At 37.3% G+C, this 20,379-nt stretch overlaps 3 protein-coding genes and 4 long non-coding RNA genes across 39 annotated transcripts in view; 3 read left to right on the top strand and 4 right to left on the bottom strand.

Annotated features, from left to right (window-relative positions):
- Nucleotides 1–650: 650 nt before the first annotated feature.
- On the top strand, nt 651–4,923 carry LOC124194564. Of its 7 annotated transcripts, none has more exons than XR_006874934.1 (8): nt 651–775; nt 1,938–2,341; nt 2,451–2,596; nt 2,711–3,058; nt 3,128–3,280; nt 3,471–3,757; nt 3,821–4,328; nt 4,405–4,923. It is a non-coding gene; the product is annotated as an uncharacterized LOC124194564 (long non-coding RNA). The 7 variants fall into 7 exon arrangements; XR_006874935.1 differs by adding an exon at nt 1,168–1,643 and having other exon boundaries at nt 3,471–4,328; XR_006874937.1 differs by having other exon boundaries at nt 2,454–2,596; nt 3,471–4,328.
- LOC124194565 lies at nt 4,789–6,054 on the bottom strand. Of its 3 annotated transcripts, none has more exons than XR_006874938.1 (3): nt 5,227–6,054; nt 5,036–5,152; nt 4,789–4,895 (listed from the first exon to the last, which is right to left on the bottom strand). It is a non-coding gene; the product is annotated as an uncharacterized LOC124194565 (long non-coding RNA). The 3 variants fall into 3 exon arrangements; XR_006874940.1 differs by lacking the exon at nt 4,789–4,895 and having other exon boundaries at nt 5,023–5,152; nt 5,227–5,833; nt 5,891–6,052; XR_006874939.1 differs by lacking the exon at nt 4,789–4,895 and having other exon boundaries at nt 5,023–5,152; nt 5,227–5,389; nt 5,891–6,052.
- A 974-nt stretch (nt 6,055–7,028) lies between these two features.
- LOC124194563 lies at nt 7,029–7,794 on the top strand. The gene is made up of 3 exons (XR_006874930.1): nt 7,029–7,087; nt 7,304–7,461; nt 7,533–7,794. It is a non-coding gene; the product is annotated as an uncharacterized LOC124194563 (long non-coding RNA).
- A 306-nt stretch (nt 7,795–8,100) lies between these two features.
- Nucleotides 8,101–11,659, bottom strand: LOC124194561. Of its 14 annotated transcripts, none has more exons than XR_006874922.1 (10): nt 11,504–11,659; nt 11,185–11,261; nt 10,527–10,638; nt 10,305–10,459; nt 10,068–10,232; nt 9,467–9,691; nt 9,276–9,336; nt 9,077–9,208; nt 8,614–8,748; nt 8,101–8,435 (listed from the first exon to the last, which is right to left on the bottom strand). It is a non-coding gene; the product is annotated as an uncharacterized LOC124194561 (long non-coding RNA). The 14 variants fall into 14 exon arrangements; XR_006874925.1 differs by having other exon boundaries at nt 9,276–9,352; nt 9,467–9,694; nt 10,072–10,232; XR_006874920.1 differs by having other exon boundaries at nt 9,467–9,694; nt 10,072–10,232.
- Nucleotides 11,660–11,745: 86 nt separating this feature from the next.
- Nucleotides 11,746–12,807, top strand: LOC124194560 (density-regulated protein homolog). Of its 2 annotated transcripts, none has more exons than XM_046588816.1 (5): nt 11,746–11,866; nt 11,933–12,105; nt 12,171–12,258; nt 12,331–12,507; nt 12,566–12,807. In XM_046588816.1, exons 2-5 carry the CDS (start codon nt 11,941–11,943, stop codon nt 12,748–12,750), a joined length of 615 nt encoding a protein of 204 aa, XP_046444772.1. In that variant the 5' UTR covers nt 11,746–11,866; nt 11,933–11,940; the 3' UTR covers nt 12,751–12,807. The 2 variants fall into 2 exon arrangements, with proteins under 2 accessions (XP_046444772.1, XP_046444773.1); XM_046588817.1 differs by having other exon boundaries at nt 11,765–11,855.
- A 273-nt stretch (nt 12,808–13,080) lies between these two features.
- Nucleotides 13,081–17,107, bottom strand: LOC124194559 (protein white-like). Of its 6 annotated transcripts, none has more exons than XM_046588815.1 (14): nt 16,918–17,107; nt 15,964–16,031; nt 15,685–15,874; nt 15,384–15,622; nt 15,262–15,318; nt 15,091–15,207; nt 14,949–15,029; nt 14,711–14,872; nt 14,299–14,643; nt 14,101–14,235; nt 13,962–14,011; nt 13,724–13,902; nt 13,375–13,664; nt 13,081–13,304 (listed from the first exon to the last, which is right to left on the bottom strand). In XM_046588815.1, the coding sequence occupies exons 2-14, from the start codon at nt 15,976–15,978 to the stop codon at nt 13,209–13,211; spliced, it is 1,956 nt and encodes a 651-aa protein (XP_046444771.1). In that variant the 5' UTR covers nt 15,979–16,031; nt 16,918–17,107; the 3' UTR covers nt 13,081–13,208. The 6 variants fall into 6 exon arrangements, with proteins under 6 accessions (XP_046444771.1, XP_046444770.1, XP_046444768.1 ...); XM_046588814.1 differs by lacking the exon at nt 16,918–17,107 and adding an exon at nt 16,551–16,755; XM_046588812.1 differs by lacking the exon at nt 16,918–17,107 and adding an exon at nt 16,337–16,744.
- Nucleotides 17,108–17,666: 559 nt separating this feature from the next.
- The window catches only part of LOC124194558, a 44,454-nt gene continuing 41,741 nt past the window's right edge, over nt 17,667–20,379 (bottom strand). For all 6 annotated transcript variants that reach the window (XM_046588808.1, XM_046588806.1, XM_046588807.1 and 3 more), the window contains 9 exons: nt 20,126–20,314; nt 19,978–20,053; nt 19,595–19,858; nt 19,110–19,472; nt 18,825–19,038; nt 18,643–18,759; nt 18,325–18,564; nt 17,979–18,226; nt 17,667–17,905 (listed from right to left, as the gene is read on the bottom strand). In XM_046588808.1, coding sequence (XP_046444764.1) covers nt 17,900–17,905; nt 17,979–18,226; nt 18,325–18,564; nt 18,643–18,759; nt 18,825–19,038; nt 19,110–19,472; nt 19,595–19,858; nt 19,978–20,053; nt 20,126–20,314 — 1,717 coding nt within the window. In that variant the 3' untranslated portion in view covers nt 17,667–17,899. The remainder of the gene's footprint in view (nt 17,906–17,978; nt 18,227–18,324; nt 18,565–18,642; nt 18,760–18,824; nt 19,039–19,109; nt 19,473–19,594; nt 19,859–19,977; nt 20,054–20,125; nt 20,315–20,379) is intronic.

The following is a 20,379-nucleotide window of genomic DNA, read 5'->3' as shown; positions in this document are numbered from 1 at the left end:
GCCATATTTACAGAGCACAGAAGAAAAAAATCGAGAAAGTAACATAGAAGTCGAGCTATATGCTCCTCTTTCTAATGTTATGAAGATAGAAGATGTGACGTTGATGGCTTTCAGCTTTTATGTACTGCCGCAGATATCATTGGCTCCATAAGTACAGTGTCAACATCAACATCAAGTTTAGAGTCAACATCAACTTCTTGATGACTGACCCGAGTCCGAGTGTCAGGCCATGGTATACGACCATGGTCAGGCCGTAGCTACGATCAGTCGGTTGAGTGTAGCCGAAAGGTATATCCTTATTTCAGTTATTCAGTAGCATTGTCTTTCCTTAACTTTTCTTATTCCGGATAAATAAGTGTAATTTGTATTATTTGTTGTACCGCGCTTCGTGTCACAAAGTTCATTTTACAAATTTATTGAAAAACTTTTGAGGGCTTACATGATGATGGGGAGGGCCGGGAGGGCTAACAAAAAAGGGAATCCCCGACTTTTCACACCATCTAGCGAAGACGGTAAAAAGTACGTAATGCTGCCATCTAGCAATGCATTAAAAAAATAAAAAGAGAGCAGCAGCTAAAACCTGGCAACAATGTTGCATGGATGGGCTGGAGACCTGGAGTTGCCTGTGGCAACGTTGGAGTTGGCATACGACGACGTCACGACGAATACATTTGCTCGAAGCTCATCACAGTCACAGATGGGTGAAAGTTGTCAAAATTGTGAAAATTGATCAGGTCCAAAGGAATTTGGTGTTTCGGTCTGATGTATTTGGATGGTAAAATATGTTTTTGATAAACCTTTATGAATTGAGCGATGTAGAGCAATATGTTCTCAGTGAAACGATTGAATATTTTCATAGCCATTTTTAAAACGTGTAGTAAGATGTACGGCAACTCAGTTGCATAGATGCTCTTTTTTGCCAAGCAAAATGGTCGTATACCTAGATCCTTGTGGCATGAAAACACGATCTCAATATTAATTTCACTTTATTTTTAAGAATTTCCATATCCACCCATATGTAACAACATGCCACTTTACAGTGCATTGTGTGATTTTTGAAATTGTCATTTCTCATTCATTAGACAAAGAAATAATGGTCAACTTCTTTAAAATACTTTTTGAGCTGCACATTTCTAATCATTCTTCCTATTTGAAACTGGGTTGTAGGAGCTCCAGGGATTGCAACTGTTGATTTGTTTCAAATAGCTTGGCTGATAAGATTTTGGTTCAACTTCTTTCTAATTCAGTTTTTAACAGAGCCATGGAAAACCTTCTGTTGCCAAATTTGATAGATTTTTGTATTCTCTTTCCTAGTGTTGGTCAATGACTAACTAGCAACCGAGTCATTTTAACCTGAGATAGCACTTCAGTTTCGTTTTATTGTTACATAATTTTCTTTATTCAGATTACTTTTTCACAGTTAAGTTATGCTGAATCTCCAAGATATTGAAGAGCCCGTAAAATCAAATTCTTTACTGCCACTTTTTTTAGTGAAAAATGAGAGAATGCACCCACTAAGAAGGTTGTAGTGACCACTACTTGAGTTCTAATTTAGGCTGATCTAAGATTGATTGATATGAGGATTTCTTTTGGTTGCAACCGTCTGGTTTGACATTATTGTCATCTAATAATTCTTCCATCAGGTTAGTCTCTTGATGCTGTTCCACATCCATATTTTGGACTTGATATCTTTTGGAAAGTGACATTTCCTTAACAGTTTCCACAGGTTTTTTAGTCTAATGTAGAGTAACTTTTCCCAAAATGTTGTCTCTTGCTTGCATGTACCTGCTGTGTACGGTTCGCGTTCGCCACGTGCAGAAATACAACAGTAATAGCAAAAGTAGTCATGTTTAACTTTTTAACCCTAAGGCTATACATTTAACTATTTCATGATTTTGTTTCTTATTGTAATTGAGTTTTTATTTTTCCATTAACAGGCTGGTGAAGTCTTAGCTTCTTCATTGCGTAGAGGTTGAGTGAGAACGGGAGGTGTTTCATCATTATCAAGTAGATACAATAGCCACAAGCCAACCTGCAGAAGGAAAGGGGAGTTTGCATGTCCATCCTGCTCGAAGGTCACCGAGTTCATTACGTAAAACGTGTCATGCAGTGGTGTAGAGGTTGGGTGAGAACGGGGCGTGTTTCATCATTATCAAGCAAGTACAATAGATAGCCGTAAGACTTAAGAGGTTAGGATGCAAAACAAAAATCGTATAAAAGGATAGAGAAAAGGAGGTAGAAATCAGTCGCTTGAGTATCTCCGACACGGCAACAACTGCAGTGTACTATCTGTCACTAACTGCATCCTCATCCTTATCGTGTAACCAAATCGCAATCATGGGTAAATATTCAGATTTTACATGAAGTATCATCAATTCCACATTTTTTCAAATTGTTGATCTAGTTATAATTGAAAAATTCACCGATGACAAGTGTTGCATTATTTTCAGCAGGTACAATTGCCGCACGGCTCGAGTTGAAAGGTGAATCCCGGGTGAATCAGGAGAAGTCAAAACTTATTAAACGAGAAAAATGTCGATAGAAGGCAGTCAAATGAGCATCTCCAACATGGCAAATTGGCAACTTCTAGTTCGCAGTTATGGGCAAATATTCTTACTTTTTTTATTTAGTTATGTATCAATCCCATTTTTTCTCTTTTTGTTAGTATGACAGTTATTATTGATTATTAATGTGGAAATTAATTGCTTAGTTAACCATAGCGTCGTGCTGCTGCTGGGTGTTGTATCGCCGATGGCTGGGTGTACCAGGAGGTTGCTGATGTCTCCTGGGTATGGTGGATACTAAGCATCAGCAGCGAAAGAATCCTTCACCACTTCGCTGCCTTTCTACACAAAAATCTCAACATACGGAACACCTACTTACTAAACAGAGGCCACCAAATTACTACACCACCTAGGCTCCAGAGTATTGCAAGAAGTATTACTCTGCCCCGAACTACTGCACCGATGCCCCCGAAGTATTAGTCTGCCTTGATTTACATCACCAAGGTGCCTGAACACCACACTGATTCTCCCAAGTACATCACTAAAGCTTCAGAGTATTACACTACAACCTACGCTGCTCCAGCATACTAAACTGATGCTCTCAATTACTATTTTGCTCCCAGCTACTACACCGAGGCTGCAGCCTTTTACACCACCAAATAGGTCGAATACTACACCGAAGCGCGCCTAAGTGCTACACTGCAACCTGCGCTACCCCAGCTTACACCACCAAGGCGCTGGAGTGTTACATTATCAAGACACGTTCGCAATCATTGGTATATGTTCTATTTTTTATACGAAGTTTTGTATTAATGCTACTTTTGACTAATTGTTAATATGCCAGTTATTGTTTAACATTAATGTTTAAATTTATTAATTTTCCTTGTCAACTATGGCTTCGTGCTGTTTGGTGTTGTATCGTTGATGGCTGGGTCGACCACGGGTGTAACGATGTCTTCTTGGTAGGACGGATACCAAACTGCCGCCTTACTACCCAAAAGCAACTTACGCAGCGACCAGTTACTGCGCCGAGGCCTTTAAGTACTACACCACCAAGGCACTGGAGTATTGTGCCACAACTTACGCTGCTCCCAGCTACTACACCGACGCCCCGAAGTATCACTCTGCCCCGACCCAACCTACACCACATAGGCCGAGTACTACACGACTACGTATACTGCCCCATCCTATTAAACCACCAAGGCCGTGTACTACACGACTACGTATGCTGCCTATTACACCGAGGCTCCCAAGTACTACTCGGTCCTCAGCTACTCACTACACTGATGTCTAAAGTAGTACTACTCTGTTCCCAGCTACTACAACGAGGCTCCAGCTGATTACTAAACCGAAACGGTTGAAAACTACACCAAAGCGCCCAAGAACTACTCTGCCCCGATCTACACAACCACAACTTAGGCGGTCAAGTATTACGCAGCCCTAACTTACTACACCTTAGAAGCTGCCTTTTCGTACTACGATGAACAAAAATACTACACTGATGCTCCAGTTTGCTACACCGCTACCTATGCTACACCTACCTACAACACCGAAGCTCCCAAGTACTACACCGAAGAAGCCGCATATTACACAAGTCAACCACGCCCGCCGCCCCAGTTTACTTCATCGAGAAACTCAAGTATTACTCTGCTCCAAGCTACTATCAAACTAAGGCTCACAAGTACTACACCAGCAAGGCTCCTGAGTATTACACCACTACTTACGCTGCTACGACCTATACACCGATGTTCCATAGTAATCCTATGCCCCGAGTTCCTAAACTGCTAGAGCACCAACATATTACACCACAACCTTTCTTCTTCGGTAATTTTTTGTTTTCATCCAGCTTTTCTATTGATGCTTAAGATACATTAATGATTTCACTTCATTTTGGTTATAGTTTACGATTCCGATAGTTGCAGTCATGAGGTTTGATATTGCATCATATGTTGGTGAAAGATTTACGAGCATCAAATTTGATTCTGCCTGTTACTGGGTGTTATTATATTCTACTTATTGAGTTTTAAAAGTTGCATTCTGTATTTTGTTCAATTGGTATTTTGTCTATATCGGTCCGATGCTAAAATTTAAGAAGGAAGGAGGAGAAAGTTGGGGAGGGGAAGAAAAAATAATTTTCACATTTCAATTAAGCCGATTAACAAATAACATTAATTAAAAATTCATTTACACAGTATATATTATTCAATGTCTATTTTTACTCTATAAAAAAGAAATTCATTAATGACATTTGTAAAATAATAAATATGACAAATAAAATTATTCTGTCATTATACACCTTAATACCTCAAATCTATCAATCTTACATTTCCCTAAATTTAAACTTAATCAAAATCAACTCACCACAATCTTTCAATGTTGTCATGCAATTTTCTACAAAATAAATAACAGCAAAAAATTAGATCTGGGAAATGTAGCAATATTTTAGAGATTAACTATGACTTGAATGCTGGTACATGCGTGGTACATTAATACCACAGTTATAATTTTTTTATCCTGGACAAAAGAAGTACCTTGCAAATGCAGACCATTTAGTTTAGGGAAGACAGCTTGCATTATTGGATTGTCCGTTTGATCTCTGTTTACACAAGCTCTAAGGCTGCACCTAGGTCAACTTCAGCTGAAATCTTCTGAAAACATTGAGCCAAGAATGCAATAAGAATCATTAGCTAAATTTTATGTTATTTGAAACGGTTAAACTTACCTTGAAATCCTAATCTGAATTTGTTTTTATTTTGTAAAGTAACTTATGATGTGTAGTTGTGTACTGTGTAACTTAGGAGCAGACGAAGTTTCCCTAGGGCTTTTAGCCTAGACAACCTGTCACATTCCAATGCTGCTCTCCAATTATCAATGGCCATTGTAACCTACAGAAAAAAGAAAGATCACAAGTAAGACAAAGTGCAGAATTACAGGAAGAAAGCTAAAGGGGTGATTATTAATTTAATTAGATGTCCAGTTCCTAGAGTGAGGATCGAATGAGCCAGTTACATAATGATGTTGTCAGATAGGGTAGTGTGGAAAGAATTTTTCATCTTCACTATCATTTTTGAGATTTACTCAACATTTGCCGTTGCCTTGTAGTATGCTACGGTGAATAGAAAAGCATTCTGAATAACTGGCAGGCACTGTCCAAGCACTGTAGCCCAGGTGCTGAAACATCTGGAATTGCTTGCAGACAAGGCACATGAACCATTATTACTGCCTTGTCTTCAGTGTAGAAGTTGGACTGGTGAAGTTGTGTGGTTGTTGAAGTGTGTAGAAGTTGGACTGGCGTCCATCATCACCTTGGAATTTCGTCTGTTGTGATGCTGCGTGGTGAAATTTGGCAGGGAGAATGTTACGTGAGTATCAAAGTTTTTTGTTACCTTTGTTTGTCAGTTCTTTAAATTGAGTGTCACCGAGCTACAGCAGACATTTTTTCATGTTTACTTTTAAACGTTTCTTCTTTCTGACGCTAGACGGCATAGCCTTTGATCATTTTTACCTGTCAGAATCAGTTTACTTATGTTAACTTTGCACATCTCTGTAGAGATTTCTCAATGCTATTTCAAAAAAATTTTGGGTGATAACTGGCAGGTTTTGTTCCAGCAACAAAGCTCACTTGTTAGATTTTTAATAATGAGTTTTTTTTTCTACTTCCGGTTTTATCTTTTCAATCAGTAGTTCAGTAAATATTCATTCGACGTACAAAATAACCACATATTCGTGATCCTCGTCAAATTTGTGGTAAAGTTCATGTTTTGTTTTGTACGTTTTCGTACTTCCGGTTTTAAAAATTTTCCTGAACTATAGTTCAGGAAAATTCTCGATTTTGGCCAAAATCTGGATTTCGTTTAAATCACATCTAATCGACCCCAAATTTCACGTAGATCACGAATATTTGGTTTATTTGGTCGGCAGCTCAATGGTTGAGGCGCTATCGCTTACTTCCGGTATACTTCCGGAAAATTTGCATAAAACTAGCAAGTGAGCTTTGTTCTCTGCACAATTCTAAAGACTCCTTGCCCAGTTTAAGCAAACAGAAATGGTCTTTTTGATTACTTTTGTGACTTTAGTGACTATCTAAAGCCGGTCAGTTTTGGACGTGTCTAATAGATGGCGTGAAGGATATAGTGTTGTCACTTGTCAGACAGATATGGATATGGGCTTATGGGTCTCGGCGACTCGTTGTCTAAATCTATTTTCAGCTACAGCTATTTTCTTCGAAAGTTACAAATGAACACATAGGTTAATTCGAGTGATTTCATTTGTAACTTGTCTGTGATGTGTTTTATTCCTTGTACATGTTGGATAACCTTAGTGTTGTTTCTCATCAACTGACAGAAGGAAACGTAGCCTACCGTTGACTATTTTGTTCAAAATGTGCCATCGAAATGATACAGGTAACTACCAACACTAGCTTTACAGTATTGCTGAAACATACAATCTTCTCATCTTTTATTAGGATTCATCATAATTATCTGCTGTAAGAATTGGACTTGCTATATCACCAACCCCATCACGGACCAATCTCTCATTCCATCTTCTAGGGAACCTTAGCCAACTGTTTGGTGGTTTCATGTGTAAGTTCACTTTTCATGTCACAGAACTTTCTTTATTGCAGTCTAACATGTATTCAAAGTATTGATCTGCACTCACGTCTTTCTAATGTTATTAGACGATTTCAACTGCAGTATACTGATTACTGTTAAATTATTCTTTTAGATCATAGTTGTCAAGCACATTGATGACACAAATTATTAACAATGTGACTTAATTTTCTTGTTTTTTATTTACAGGTTTGAAACTACATGGTTTCTAAATTTGCATGACAGACTTTAAGAAAAGTCATGTTGAAGAAAAAGGACTGAGGACTGACTCTGACTGACAGTCAACAAGCTACCTGTTGGCTGCTTCCCTGGAATCTCCCTTTTTACTTCCTTAAGCTTGATTTGAGGTATTACTCTCTGTCGCTCAAATATTGTTGAAAATTATTGTCAAACTAATAAATGTTCACTCTGTCTACAGGGTAAATCCTGCGCTACTTATCATGGACTTCATCCATTGGGGATGCTATAATTCAAGAGAATGCTGTCATTCAAGACTGATAAATTGTGTAGTTGTTAGATAAAACAAGTGCAGTCAGTTAAGGCAGTGTCTCCTCCTGTCTTGATTGACTGTGTGTGCGAGTTTCAAAAGCAGTTTATCACCCAAATGAGACAAAAGGAGTATGTCTGTTTGTTTATTTGGGTATAAATTGCTTTAAAATTTGCACAGAAAAATATTTGGGTTGTACCGGAGGCTTTGTTTATTAAATTTCAACAATTGTTAATGGTTATTAATTAACTTAATTCATTTAAAGTTAATTTAATTAACTTAATTCATTTAAAGTTAATTTAATTAAATTTATTCATTTAAAGATAAAGAATTTAGTTAAAAATATTTAAAAATTATTAAATAATTTTTTTATTTTATTTCAATATTTTAATAAATTTTTTTTTTAAATTTATTATTTTAGATTTTGTAAGAAATGTTTTGAGATTGAAAAAATTTTTTTTTCATTTATTGTAACATTTAACATTGTAAAAGATTTCGATATTAAGTTTACAAGTAAAACAAAAATAGCAGGTTTGATTTTGATACACAAACAATAAGTTACGACCTAATCAGGGTTGAGGTGGTTACATCATCTAGGATTACCACAGTTATAACTTTTGTTGCAACACATCATTCTGAAAAGTAAAAATCATCAATATCTTCTACCACATAAAGATGATGTAACACAAATACAGATAAATTTTATCAACTCATATTTCATCGGCACTGCAACATCAGGATGGTACCGGAATCCGTTACTGCAAGGACTTCAGCGCAATTCAGGATAAAATCTTGAACAGATGGCGTACGAAACCGCTGAACATTTTCAAAATCCTGTGAGAAAACATTTTTTTAAATCAAGTCAACAGGAACTTTAAAATTTTCTAATGCAAATCACTTTCACCAAAACTTATCTGAGAGTTAAACTTGTGACTGAACACAGTATTATAAAAAAAAAACAAAAAAAACAATACATTTTCAAAGTAAAAGTCAATAAAATCGGCCAAATTACCATTCCTACAAATATTCCTGCAGTTTTGTTTCAAGTCTTGCTTCAATATTTCTGGAGAACACCAGCAGCATGGATTACATACAGCAGGTTGATCATCATTATCACCAAGGCAGTTACATCAGATCGTCATGAGTCCTGTTGAGAAAAGAGATATCATACATTTAAAAATAAACCTGTACCAGATATTAAAACATAATGAAAAAAAAAAACGAGAAGTCATGTCAAGTTTAAATTAAAATTAAGATCAAATTCAAGCAGCAGCAAATGATTTTAATTACAAGACAAGGTTGCATCAAAATTTTGTAAAAGAAATGAAATTCCATGGTGTTGTTATATTGAAAAGAAAATAAGCAAAAGCTGTTGAGGCAGGTAACTATTTTCACAAAAACTCTTGACTCACTACGATATTTAAATTGAAATTCCTAACTTTCCAAATTACAACCCAATATCACAATCAAATTACCATTGCAAGATGCCAAGACGACTGCATTTCTGTTCCACTTCAGGATGACACCAGCAAGGTAGATAGCTTCCAAAACCTGCAGCTCAATTTGACATGGAACTCCATTTCAACAACCGGCTGCAACAAAACCACCTACATGACAGTAATACAGCTTTAAGTTTACCAAATTCTTCTAAAGGTAATGAAAGAAATCTCTTACGCGAACATGAACTGCAGACCAAATAAAGCCACCAAAATAAACTCAAACTGACTTCAGAAACCTAACAAGCAAAAGAACTTTAATAAACAAATAACATTATGAGATGTAAAAAAAAATAATAAAATAAAAAAGTTAATAAAAGAACTGAAATTCTAACTCAAGCTCACATTAATAAAATGAATGATTCTTACACTCAATTGTTACAGCAGTGAGTTCATTAAATTTAAAGCTGGCACTACACTCCATTGACAGCATGCAACACTTCCCCCAGCAGCACCACAGACTGCATGCAGAAGCTCTTCACAACAGCACACGGTCTTAATACAACAGCTCACCACACCGTTAACCAGCTGGCCGCAACAAATCAAACGAAGTGGACTGCCTTGAAAAAGCTCAACTTCACCAATCCTTTAATCCTACTTGAAAAAAAAAAAACTTAGTCAATATCAATGGACAAAGTGTTAAGTGACAATGTAAATAAACTTTTCCTATTTCTTACTATGGGGCTCTTCGGGATCTGTTTTATTTAGCCGATTTATCTGGCAACGCAGCATGGCGCCAGTCTTTTTTGAGGGAAGAACGGGGAGAAGAGGGAGAATGGGACGAATGGGGGAGAAGAGGAAACGTGGGTCCCCTTTTTTTTCGTACGCCCTCCTCCCTCCCACTCGTCCCATTCTCCCTCTTCTCCCCGTTCTTCCCTCAAAAAAGACTGGCGCCATGCTGCGTTGCCAGATAAATCGGCTAAATAAAACAGATCCCGAAGAGCCCCATACAACAAATAGCCAACCAAACCTACAGGGAAAAGCCTCCCAATGACAAGAACAGATGTGTACCACAGGCAAGACCCAAAGAATGTAGGAATTAAGCTGAAGTACTTTCACTGTTTTTAAAAACCTCAGCATTCAAATTTTAATAATGAATCTACAAGTGGCAAGATGGAAATATAGTATAATATACCTAGAATTGTTAAAAAAATCTTGTGAAAAATTTTTACATTCAGAAGCCCTAATGAATTAAAACCTCAATTACCAAGAGAATATTTGTGAAGAACAATGTTAAAGTTGACTGACCACGAACACAGTAACTGACATCATAGCATCCGTAATAGAAATGACGTCAGCGGCATAAGCTTGCCATGTTGCCAATTAGCTAAAACCAGGAACTTGCCCCCTGGTGGACACACTCTGAAGCCAATACGATTACTAAAACAAAACAATTATCTTTTCCGTTGAATTGAAATAATTCATTTACCATTAAACAACAAGTCTGCACAAGCTCCATTCCAACGCATCTCTACTGGAGAACCACTGCACCCCAAACAGCCACAGCAAAATAGCTCAATCATCAAACCGTCCATGAAAACCTATAAGCACAATGCAAAAGAACATTTGTGAACCAATAACATTGATTACGTGAATAATAAGATTTCAAAATACAATTTTCAAATTATAACAAAAAAGTTTAACATAAGCTTACAACTGTAAAATTAAGGAATCAAATATTTATTAGTTAAGGCAGCTATTAACTTCAAATTTACATTGACTTGAGTAAATAAATCAATAAGCTAGCCAAAGATTATCACATCACAAAGATTTCATTTAGGATTATTAAGAAGACAGGGAATTTCAATTTCTGTTCCGACCCATAAAATTGCAAATCTCTACAAGCTGTCAAGCTGATGAAGATCTCTTCATAAACGCGGTCTTGTTTAGAAGCAGGAAATAGTTACTTTATTTAAATCAAGTTAATGTTAAACAGTTTAAACTTCAATAAATTCTTAACTAAGATGCATGGGCAGCACACATACAGACACATGTTAGGCAAAATGCTAACTCTTGATTTATCCTACGAGTACATTATTTCCATTTCAGATTTCCTATTTAAAGTAGAGACCCTCCTAAAGACTAACCTTAATTCCACGGCAGCTATCAAGTACACATAATGATAATGCTATGAAGAAGCTTGGACTTCATGATCTTCATCGGGCTGTTGAAGATAAATAAAAGCTCAATTACTATCACAAACTAAGTCAAAGATTTTAATTCTAAGAAAGTCTTATTTCTTAGTTAATCAACATTTTACTTTTACTGTTTTAGACGTGCAACATGCATCAAGAGACGACATTTTGGGGGGAAGTACAGAGTCGAAATTGAAAGCCATGTTAACACGTAAATTGACCAAACACAAATTTTAATTCCATAACCTCATAAAATAAAAACAGGACTTACCATTGATGAGCCGAAAAATGTCAGGTGAGAGAGTTTCCTGTAGGACTGCACCAAACCTTCACGGACAGCGTCTCCGATGAAAAGAACGAGTCAAAAGAAAAGGTGTTACCAATTTATCTTTGATGACCCGTCCCCCATCTAAAATACCAATACACAGGGCTGAATAATAATAATTCAATCCCTAAACACACTGAAATGTTTAGCCACCTAGTGACAGCCCTTAGCATCAGGACGCCTTGAGACGCAAGCAGACGCCAGACAGCCAGACCAGACAACCACACACGTCACACAAGTACACACTCGTCACCACATATTCTCAAGTTGAGTTTAGATTTAAAGCCTGAACTCTGAAGTAAAAATAAAGTTCGTAGTTATAATATTTTATTTTCTTGATGTTTCATATAATTATTTATGTAATTTTATCTTTAGAAATCATCATGTCTGAAGAATGTGGTGTATTAGACGATGCTGCAGAGGCTCCAGGTGTATCTGTTAAACCCCAGTATTATGTTACTGAATCGGGTTTGCCTGTTGGTCCGAAACCAGATATGGAATACCCATTGACAGTTCTATACTGCGGCAACTGTGGACTGCCAACTGAGGTAGAATATCATGCATTCAACACATGGACATTTTCTAGTCTAAAAATTTCATACTTCATGTCTAGTATTGCGAATTTTATGCAGAACATGAGAAGTGCAAGTTGTGGTTTGAGAAAAACTTACCTTCTGAGTTTGCCAAGCAAGCAAGAATTGGTATTTAATTGATATAATTAGTGCTTAATTTCCTGACAAATAACTAATAACACATTCAAATTACATGTTTAGGTGAGAATGAAGGAGAAGAATTGAAAGAAACTGATGATGATAAGAAAAGACAGAAACGAGGAGGTAAAGGGCTCTCAAAACCTAAAAAGAAAGAGGGTGGACCAAAAAAAATCAGTTTGAGTGTTGCTCCTCGTGGGAGAAAGCGCCTCACATGTGTTGTTGGTTTGAAATCATATGGTAATACCAAGTTGAATTTTTTATGATATTTGATTAAGTGCGAACTTCTTTGTTACAGATATTGATTTGAAGACAGCAGCAAAATTCTTTGGTACAAAGTTTGCGTGTGGAGCGTCGGTTACAGGAGATGACGAGATTGTCATTCAAGGTGATGTTAAAGATGATCTATTTGACCTTCTTCCAGAAAAATGGTCTCAGATAGATGAAGATTCTATTGATGATCTTGGAGAAGTTAAACGGTAAATGTGATTCATTCATTTGCAATGACATTTTGGGAAATATACAAGTTGGTACACTTTATATTTGAATCAAAATTAAACATCGATCCCTATCTCGGGCTCTCGGTATAGTTTTCTTTCACTCTTTAAATTATAAAACTATCCTAATTTTTTCTCCCCCCCTGCAAATCTAGTAAATGAAAATGAAAAAAAATCGTAATAATGAATTTGTTCTCATAGAAGATTTCTGGGAAATCTGATATACCTTATGTCTATCGCGCGAAAACATAAGTGTAGTCAAGAAACGGTAAAGAGTAATTACTAAATAGCTAATTAAAATCAATAAAACTTTAAATGAGAATTTAAAAGTCGCGCTGAGTTTATTTGATTATTTTAAAAATTAAGGGTTAAAACCATTAAATGAAGCAATCATGTGTCAACTGTGACATCAAGTCAAAAACATAATTTCATGACTAATCAGTATTAGCGGGTAGTTTTCTTGAGCAATGCCAAATAGGCACAGAACCGAAAACCGAACATTAGTGCGAACAAACATCCAATATCGCGGTAAAAGTAAATCTGTTTAAACAATATTCAGTATTTCATTAGAAAATCGAGTATGTATAAGAAGTAGCTAAGCTTGATTTACCGGTTCAAAGTTGAGACTATTCAAGACGTCCTCTCCAGTACATGTTTGGCCAGCGATAGTGAGGTTCGCATTGCACAATGGTGAATCAAATGTTACGCCCTGCCATTGAGTGACTGTTAGAGCGCTATTACCGTACATAAGCCAAGAAATATAGCGTAGCCATTGAAAGTAAACTGGCACTGATCCATTATTGAGGAAAAAACCTCCAAATAGCATCAGAGGAATAATCAGAGGAGCAGAGAGGGCAGAAGATATCTTTGGAGACGAAGCCAGACAAGAAACAAAATATCCTAAAAATAAAAATACATTAAAATGGCACTACTTTTTTTACACACAAATTTTGCATTACCAAATGATGCGGCAACGCTTGCTACAATAACCATTATGGCCACAGTTATAAGAAATCTGTTGATGTCGGGATTAAAACCGATAGGGTAGTAGGGGATAGCGATGAATAGAAAAGAGTATAATAACTGGAAGGGAAAATCCGCCAGCATTTTACATATAACGTAGACATCTGTTCGATACCTTAAAATAAAGCAATATTTAAATTGTTATAAGAATAAAGTAATAGAAAATAACATTACATTCCGTTGAAGTGATCACGCAAGAACATCGGTTGTTCCATGGCAAAAACCTGAAATTTCCAAATAAATTGGTATCACCAGTCATTCAAGAAACAAATATTATAAACTTAGGATATTCTAAAAATATCGCGATACATACGTTAACTACAGCGTAAACATTCTGAAAAGTGGCGTTGGTCAAGAGGATGAAAAGAGCTCCGTTAATATTCATGATGTCGTCAGCATCAGTTATAGTTTGCCCTTTGTAAATTAGAGCAAGTAAAGCTGCAACAAACTGATGGGCAAAATTAATAAAAATAAAGCAATGTTTTAAGAAATAACATAACAACAATCATACCATAGTCTGAACGGCCTTCATACGAAGAACGCGTGGTTCCCTAAGGACTGTAGTCCAAGATCTCCAAAGTACAGTACTGAACTGTGTTGGCCACGAAGCTTTGTAGGGAGACCGTTTGAATTGAATGTTTGATGGAGTTGAGACCGAATCACCACCATTCGTGTTGGCTGCAACGGGCTGATTATCTTTCACCATTTGCAGAACATCCTTCCCCATTTCGGAGGATTCAAATGCATCACAAATTTCTTTTATCTTTTTACTTGATTCCTCTTCTTGACCGGGGATTGAAGCCAATGCGTGGATATAAAAATCACTCGGATTGTGATTCGGTGGGCACGGCAGACCCTACGAAAACGAACATTTTTCAAAACTTCGGCCATTAAACTCATCCATATCGGTGCTTTTTAATCACCTGACTTGAGAAGAAATCAAGAGCTTTGCTCGTAGGACCCATGAAGGCCGCTCGCCCTTCGGCCATTAGCAAAACGTGATCGAACATAGCGAACACTTGAGATGACGGCTGATGAACGGTGCAAACGACCACTTTACCTTTGTTAGCCATGTTTTTAAGAACCTGGACGTTGTAAAATAATTTTTTTTCATTGGAGAAATCGTAACTAAGTAATGCATCATTAAAGTTAAATTGATACCTCAATGATATTTTGAGCCATGTAAGAATCAAGCCCCGAAGTAGGTTCGTCACAAAATATAAGCTGGGGATTGGTAAGAATCTAGGTGATTCATAAATTAAGATTAGATAACGATTTCAAGATGGGAGGAGACAGACGTTACCTCCGTAGCAAAAGCCAATCGTTTCTTTTCACCACCAGAAATGCCTTTAATAGCTCTTTCTGGCTCACCAATCAGAGTGTCTGCACACTTGGTCAGCCCTAGTTCACCAATTACTTCCTAATTTCTAAACGGTTAGTTGATTGGTTTATTGATGGAAATATAATAACTTACCTCGACTCGATTCATGCGCTCGGCGTATGTTAAATGCTTATCCATTCGAAGTAAAGCCTAAAAACATTTAAGTAGATAAAACACGAAACTTTTAATTTAACTAAGGGCTTCGTAGAATATACCTGAAAGCGAAGAGTCTCTTTAACAGTTAGTGTACCAACAAAGAGGTCGTTTTGTTGATTGTAACTAGAGATACGGGCAAGTGAGTCAGGATTAACGACAGAACCATTTAGGAATCTTTCTCCAATAATGCTGAGCTTTCCCGTATTACGGAACGTCAAACAATTCAAAAGAGTAGTCTTTCCGGCTCCACTAGCCCCCATGATAGCCAAGAACTCTCCTTGTTGAATAACCCCACTAACTATAGAGTGAGAATGTAAGCAGCAGTTTTTTTTTATAATTTACATGTGGGTTTATGCTTACCATTATCTAAAATCTTTTTTTGAATCGGTGGCGATTTTTTGCACAAGCTACTAAAGCAACTACCGGATGGCATGTTGACGTAAGCCGTCAAATTTTCCCAACTATATGTAATTTTCTGTGATGAGGGGGCAGTCATTGGGATTATCACCTCGTGGTTATCGCCGGTTTGGACAGCTTCATATTGCGAATCCTAAAATTTTATTATTATTATAATTTTTTCATAAGAAAACTGAATAAATGTATTGGCTGTTTATTTAAGAAATTAAGCGAAAATTATACCTTCATTTTTGACATTCGTGAACGTTCGTCGTCGTCTGAATAAAATCCTACCCAAGACAGCAGGTGTCCTACAACAAGAAAAAATTTATTGATTTATGGTTAGAAATTTGTACACACATTTAATGTCTCGTAAAGGGATGGTTTATGAATAGGATGGCAAGAACAAACAAGAAAATGACTTAGTAGGATAGGAAACACAAGATTCTTGGAAAGAAAAGATAATGGTGTTTTTTCACTACTCCCATGAGAATTGTATCTGATTGATATTTACACAAAAACAACTATTTCTTAGATATTGCAATATAGTATAATAAATACTACAGATGAGCAAATAAATTTAAAAAAAAATGTCCCTAGAAATTCAACAACGTACAGAAAATTCTTTACGATGATGTTTTTTGAGACTCACCACCACTCACACCAAATCAAAGCTGACGAATAGTATAAATGCTGTGGCACGTCTCGAATAACATGAATATCTCGTGAGTAAAAACGCCCACAAACAAAGGCAACGAAGTATATATGGTGAAAAAATACGATGGCCGGTTCAATGGTACAGAGAAATTTTCAAATTTTCAAACCTGTACCGTAATGTCACGATTGCTGTCTAAATGATTTCACAAGGACAAATTTTGTAGAACAATTCTAACTTGGGATGCTGAAAGCGGCTTTAACCCTTGACACGACCTTTTGAGTCGTATCAGTTCAAACTATTTGGATAGCTTATCTTGTTTCTGTTTAAAGGCGCGCTGTCAAGTAGCGAGTTAGTTCTGACTTCTCAACTGTTTATAGTTTCCAGAAGCTTTCTTTCACAACGGCAGATGGCACGAAAGAGCGTTCTACGCTTTAACCCCCCCCCCCGCCAAAAAAACCCATGTACGTTTCGTTTGCCCAAAACAATGAAAAAATATTGAAATTAAATAAGTTAAAGTGTTCAAATTCAAACAAACTTACCTTTTCAGAAATCCAAATATGTTTGTTAACGTTGCTTATTCTTTAAAAATTTTGACGAATAACCTAAGTAAGACAGTAAAAACCGATGAAAATTATGTAGACACTCACAAGCACAAGCAGACCCAGCATCTAGCTGGAGGAACAGAAGAGCGATTTTAAACTTGTTCTTGAATTCTCCGCAGTCCTATGGATACTGTCGGGCCTCACGAACCCACAAGGGATGGGATTTAACATTTTATGTGACCTTACTTTTAGTTTATAGGTACCTACGGTCAGTGACCTGTAAAAAGAAACTGCTGTCACCTTGAATAAAACTGCAAGGCTGCGATATAAAGCTTAACATACGTTGAACAGTTCCGTTAGAAAAGTAGTCGGCTTCAATACTTAGAAAGAATGAAATACTCAACCTCCATAGGGTTGGAAACCAAAATTCGGGCATTTTCTCTCATCCGTCGCCCTTTTTAAACCCTCACCTCAGTTTGCTTCTTGCCATAGAAAAGAGTATAAGCTACGTGGGTTACGTTTGTTGATTACAGTTGATTGATAAGCACTTTCTCGTGCCAACTGTTTACGACAAGTATAAATGATTAATTCTAATATTTCAAATTTTGTGTTCTCAACTTTTTGTTTACCTGTATTCCATTTGCTGCGCTGTACTATTACAAACGTTTTGCCATCAACTGAATTACCACGAAAACGACGATTGTTAGATAGATGGGTTTCAATTGAACAAGATAATGGACGCTAAGTTATTTTTCATTGTTTTTATTGGTAAATAATAATCTAGCATCATGAATTCCGTAGCGAATGGACGAGTTAGTGAAGCAAAACAACAAAAAGAAACTAGAGAGAATCATAAACTGAAGTTAGTTTAAACATATTTTCAAAACGTTGTTGTAGTCTTGCGATCGGTTTCTTATGTACAAGCTGGCGAGGTTGGCGGACAAGGAAAACTGTTGTTTCGAATTCCATCTGCCGTCGTCTACATCTAAACGGGAAAGCATCATAAAAACAAACGGTTAGTTACTTATTTGAATAAATTACTATTGTAGGTTAATTACCTCAGTCATGGGCATGTTCTTGTGAGACGGCGAAGGAGTAATGGGAATCAACTTGTTATTCACATAGAGAGAAATAGGCGTCATACTCGGGTACGGACATGACTTGGATGAGGTCAGAGGTGACGACGGAGATAGCGTTACCGAATCAACGGACTCGGTGGTAATGGAACTGTCAGATCTTCCGATACGGCAGTGGCCCGATTCTGGGTCGTCATAGCTCATCGACAGGTCGGCTAAAATTCCCGACTCTACATTCCGAGGAGAATATGAAAAAAAATTAGCGGTTACACATCTCAACTTTACACGTTTTCTTTCACGTTATATTCCGCACAAGGCAAACAATTACCTGCAGAGCATTGGCTTTGGTTGGTTTTTGATCTGTGATTGTGTAGATTGGCTACTAAAGCAGTTGATGCTGGCGAATCTTGATGTCCGTTACTGTTGGAACTACGATTGTCATTGACACTCCCGCTTCCGGATGAGGCCGAAGAGGCAGAGGAACTGACTGAGATTATCGAGTGAGGCCGCTTACTGCTCCGACTGTCCGAAAGTATTGATCCACATACAGAATGTCGAAATTTCGGTGCTGTAAATTCAAGGGGAAAATGTATTGAAATTTTATTTGAGATCTAGAGGGGGACAAATCGGGAATGCAATTTAATACCTTTAGCTAATTGCGCGTAACTGATGGATCGATCATTAATTTGATCCTGACTTGGTCGGATATCTAAACACGGTTTGTTACCAATTCCCATCTCCGCCATCTCAGTCATACGTAATTCTGTTTGAATAACATTTGAATTAAGAGTATTGAAGAAGGCCAGAACGATAAAATGGATAGTTTACCTCTATTTCTTAACGCTTGTTTCCAGAGAATGCGACTGATGTCTTCAACCCAAGTCTGTTTGATGTCTGGATTTGTTGCTTCCATGACAATCGTCTCGTTTGGCTTCCGCTTTCGAAACCATATTTCAAACCTGGTACTTGATTCGCCCATTTTGGCTGTGAAACCAATGTCGGATGTCTTCATGCTATGCTTGTAGATATAAATATCCAGATTCTATCGTAGAAACAAGTAAGATTAATTTGACTGCATTTCACTGTACAAATCCTATCAAATCTGATACGTACTTTGCGTTCTGGATCGCGTTTGGCCTTGCTGAAGAGGATGAGATCCTCAAAGAGAAAAACGTGTCTAAGTCCCTTCTTTCTACCCTGCCAACAATAGAACTCGCTTTGTCGCAGCAGACGGCCCTGCTCTTTGACGTTGATGTCACAGTCTCGAAGCGAATCCATGGCCAGCAGGTCGTTGCCGTGACGCAATTGAAAACGAACCATTTGCTCAGCCCCCAAAAGGTCGACAAATTCAGGTTCCTTGTCACCACTTTCTTTAAGCAACTGCTTCAACAGCAAGGCGTATTTGCCCATTCGCTGGACTGGTTTGAGCAAATAACTCGCCAAATCCATTTTATCTCCCAATTCTGTCTGCTTCCTCTGTTGAAAAAATTTAAAAAACAAAAAACAAAGAAAGAACGACACAAAGTGTCAGTGAGTTACATTGAAGCCATAGCGGTGAACCGAATGTTTTGTTTGAATTCTATTATATCTGTGAATACCCTAAAGAAAGCCGTTCCATATTCAGCCATCAGAGCGTCGGATTTAGGTTTATTCTTGTTGTAGAGGGCGTAGAGATAGAAATGCTGTTCGTGTCGGAGGAAACACTGGCCCACTAGGAAGGGTACATTGTGGCAATGCTCCAGTTCACGCAGGAAGTAGTGGTGGTGGAAGCCGTAGATTTTTTCAATGTTACCAAAGATGACATTGCGTTTGCCACGCAGGGCTTGGGGTATATCCTCGCGTGACAGTTCCGGGATATAATTCTAAAAAAATTGTGGTTATACAAGCACACCCTCATTAATCTCTTGTTACGAAATTGTGTTATTTTCACACGTACGAGAAAAGAAAATGAATCGAGTTATTATTACGGCTGAATTCCTACCTCTATTATATACTCCAACGAGCGGACATAATCGCGCTCAGTTTGAATCATTTCTCGCATGATGAGAAACAAAGTCCTAGTAATAAAGACATGAATTATTGTTAATTTAAAAAAAATTATTTGATTAAATTTAGGAAAATAATTTTACTTTTGAGATTTAATGTTGTCCTCGGTGAATCCTGATTCTTGCATTTCGGCAATGGGTAAGGACAAGTCGATGGATGAAGCTCGACACTGCAAGTGGCTGTTGACGGAAATTGGAGATTGGCAGACGGAAACATCCTCTGAGTGATCCTCTTCCTCTTCTGTTTTACTACCCGTACTGTTCACTCCATTCCTAATCCATCAATCATTCAATCAGTCCAATTCGCAATTTCCTCGCAGCGGATAGCCAATTAAAAA

Source organism: Daphnia pulex, chromosome 5 (genome assembly GCF_021134715.1).
Source record: "Daphnia pulex isolate KAP4 chromosome 5, ASM2113471v1".
NCBI classification, from domain to species: domain Eukaryota; kingdom Metazoa; phylum Arthropoda; class Branchiopoda; order Diplostraca; family Daphniidae; genus Daphnia; species Daphnia pulex.
This window is presented reverse-complemented; position numbering and strand designations above follow the sequence as displayed.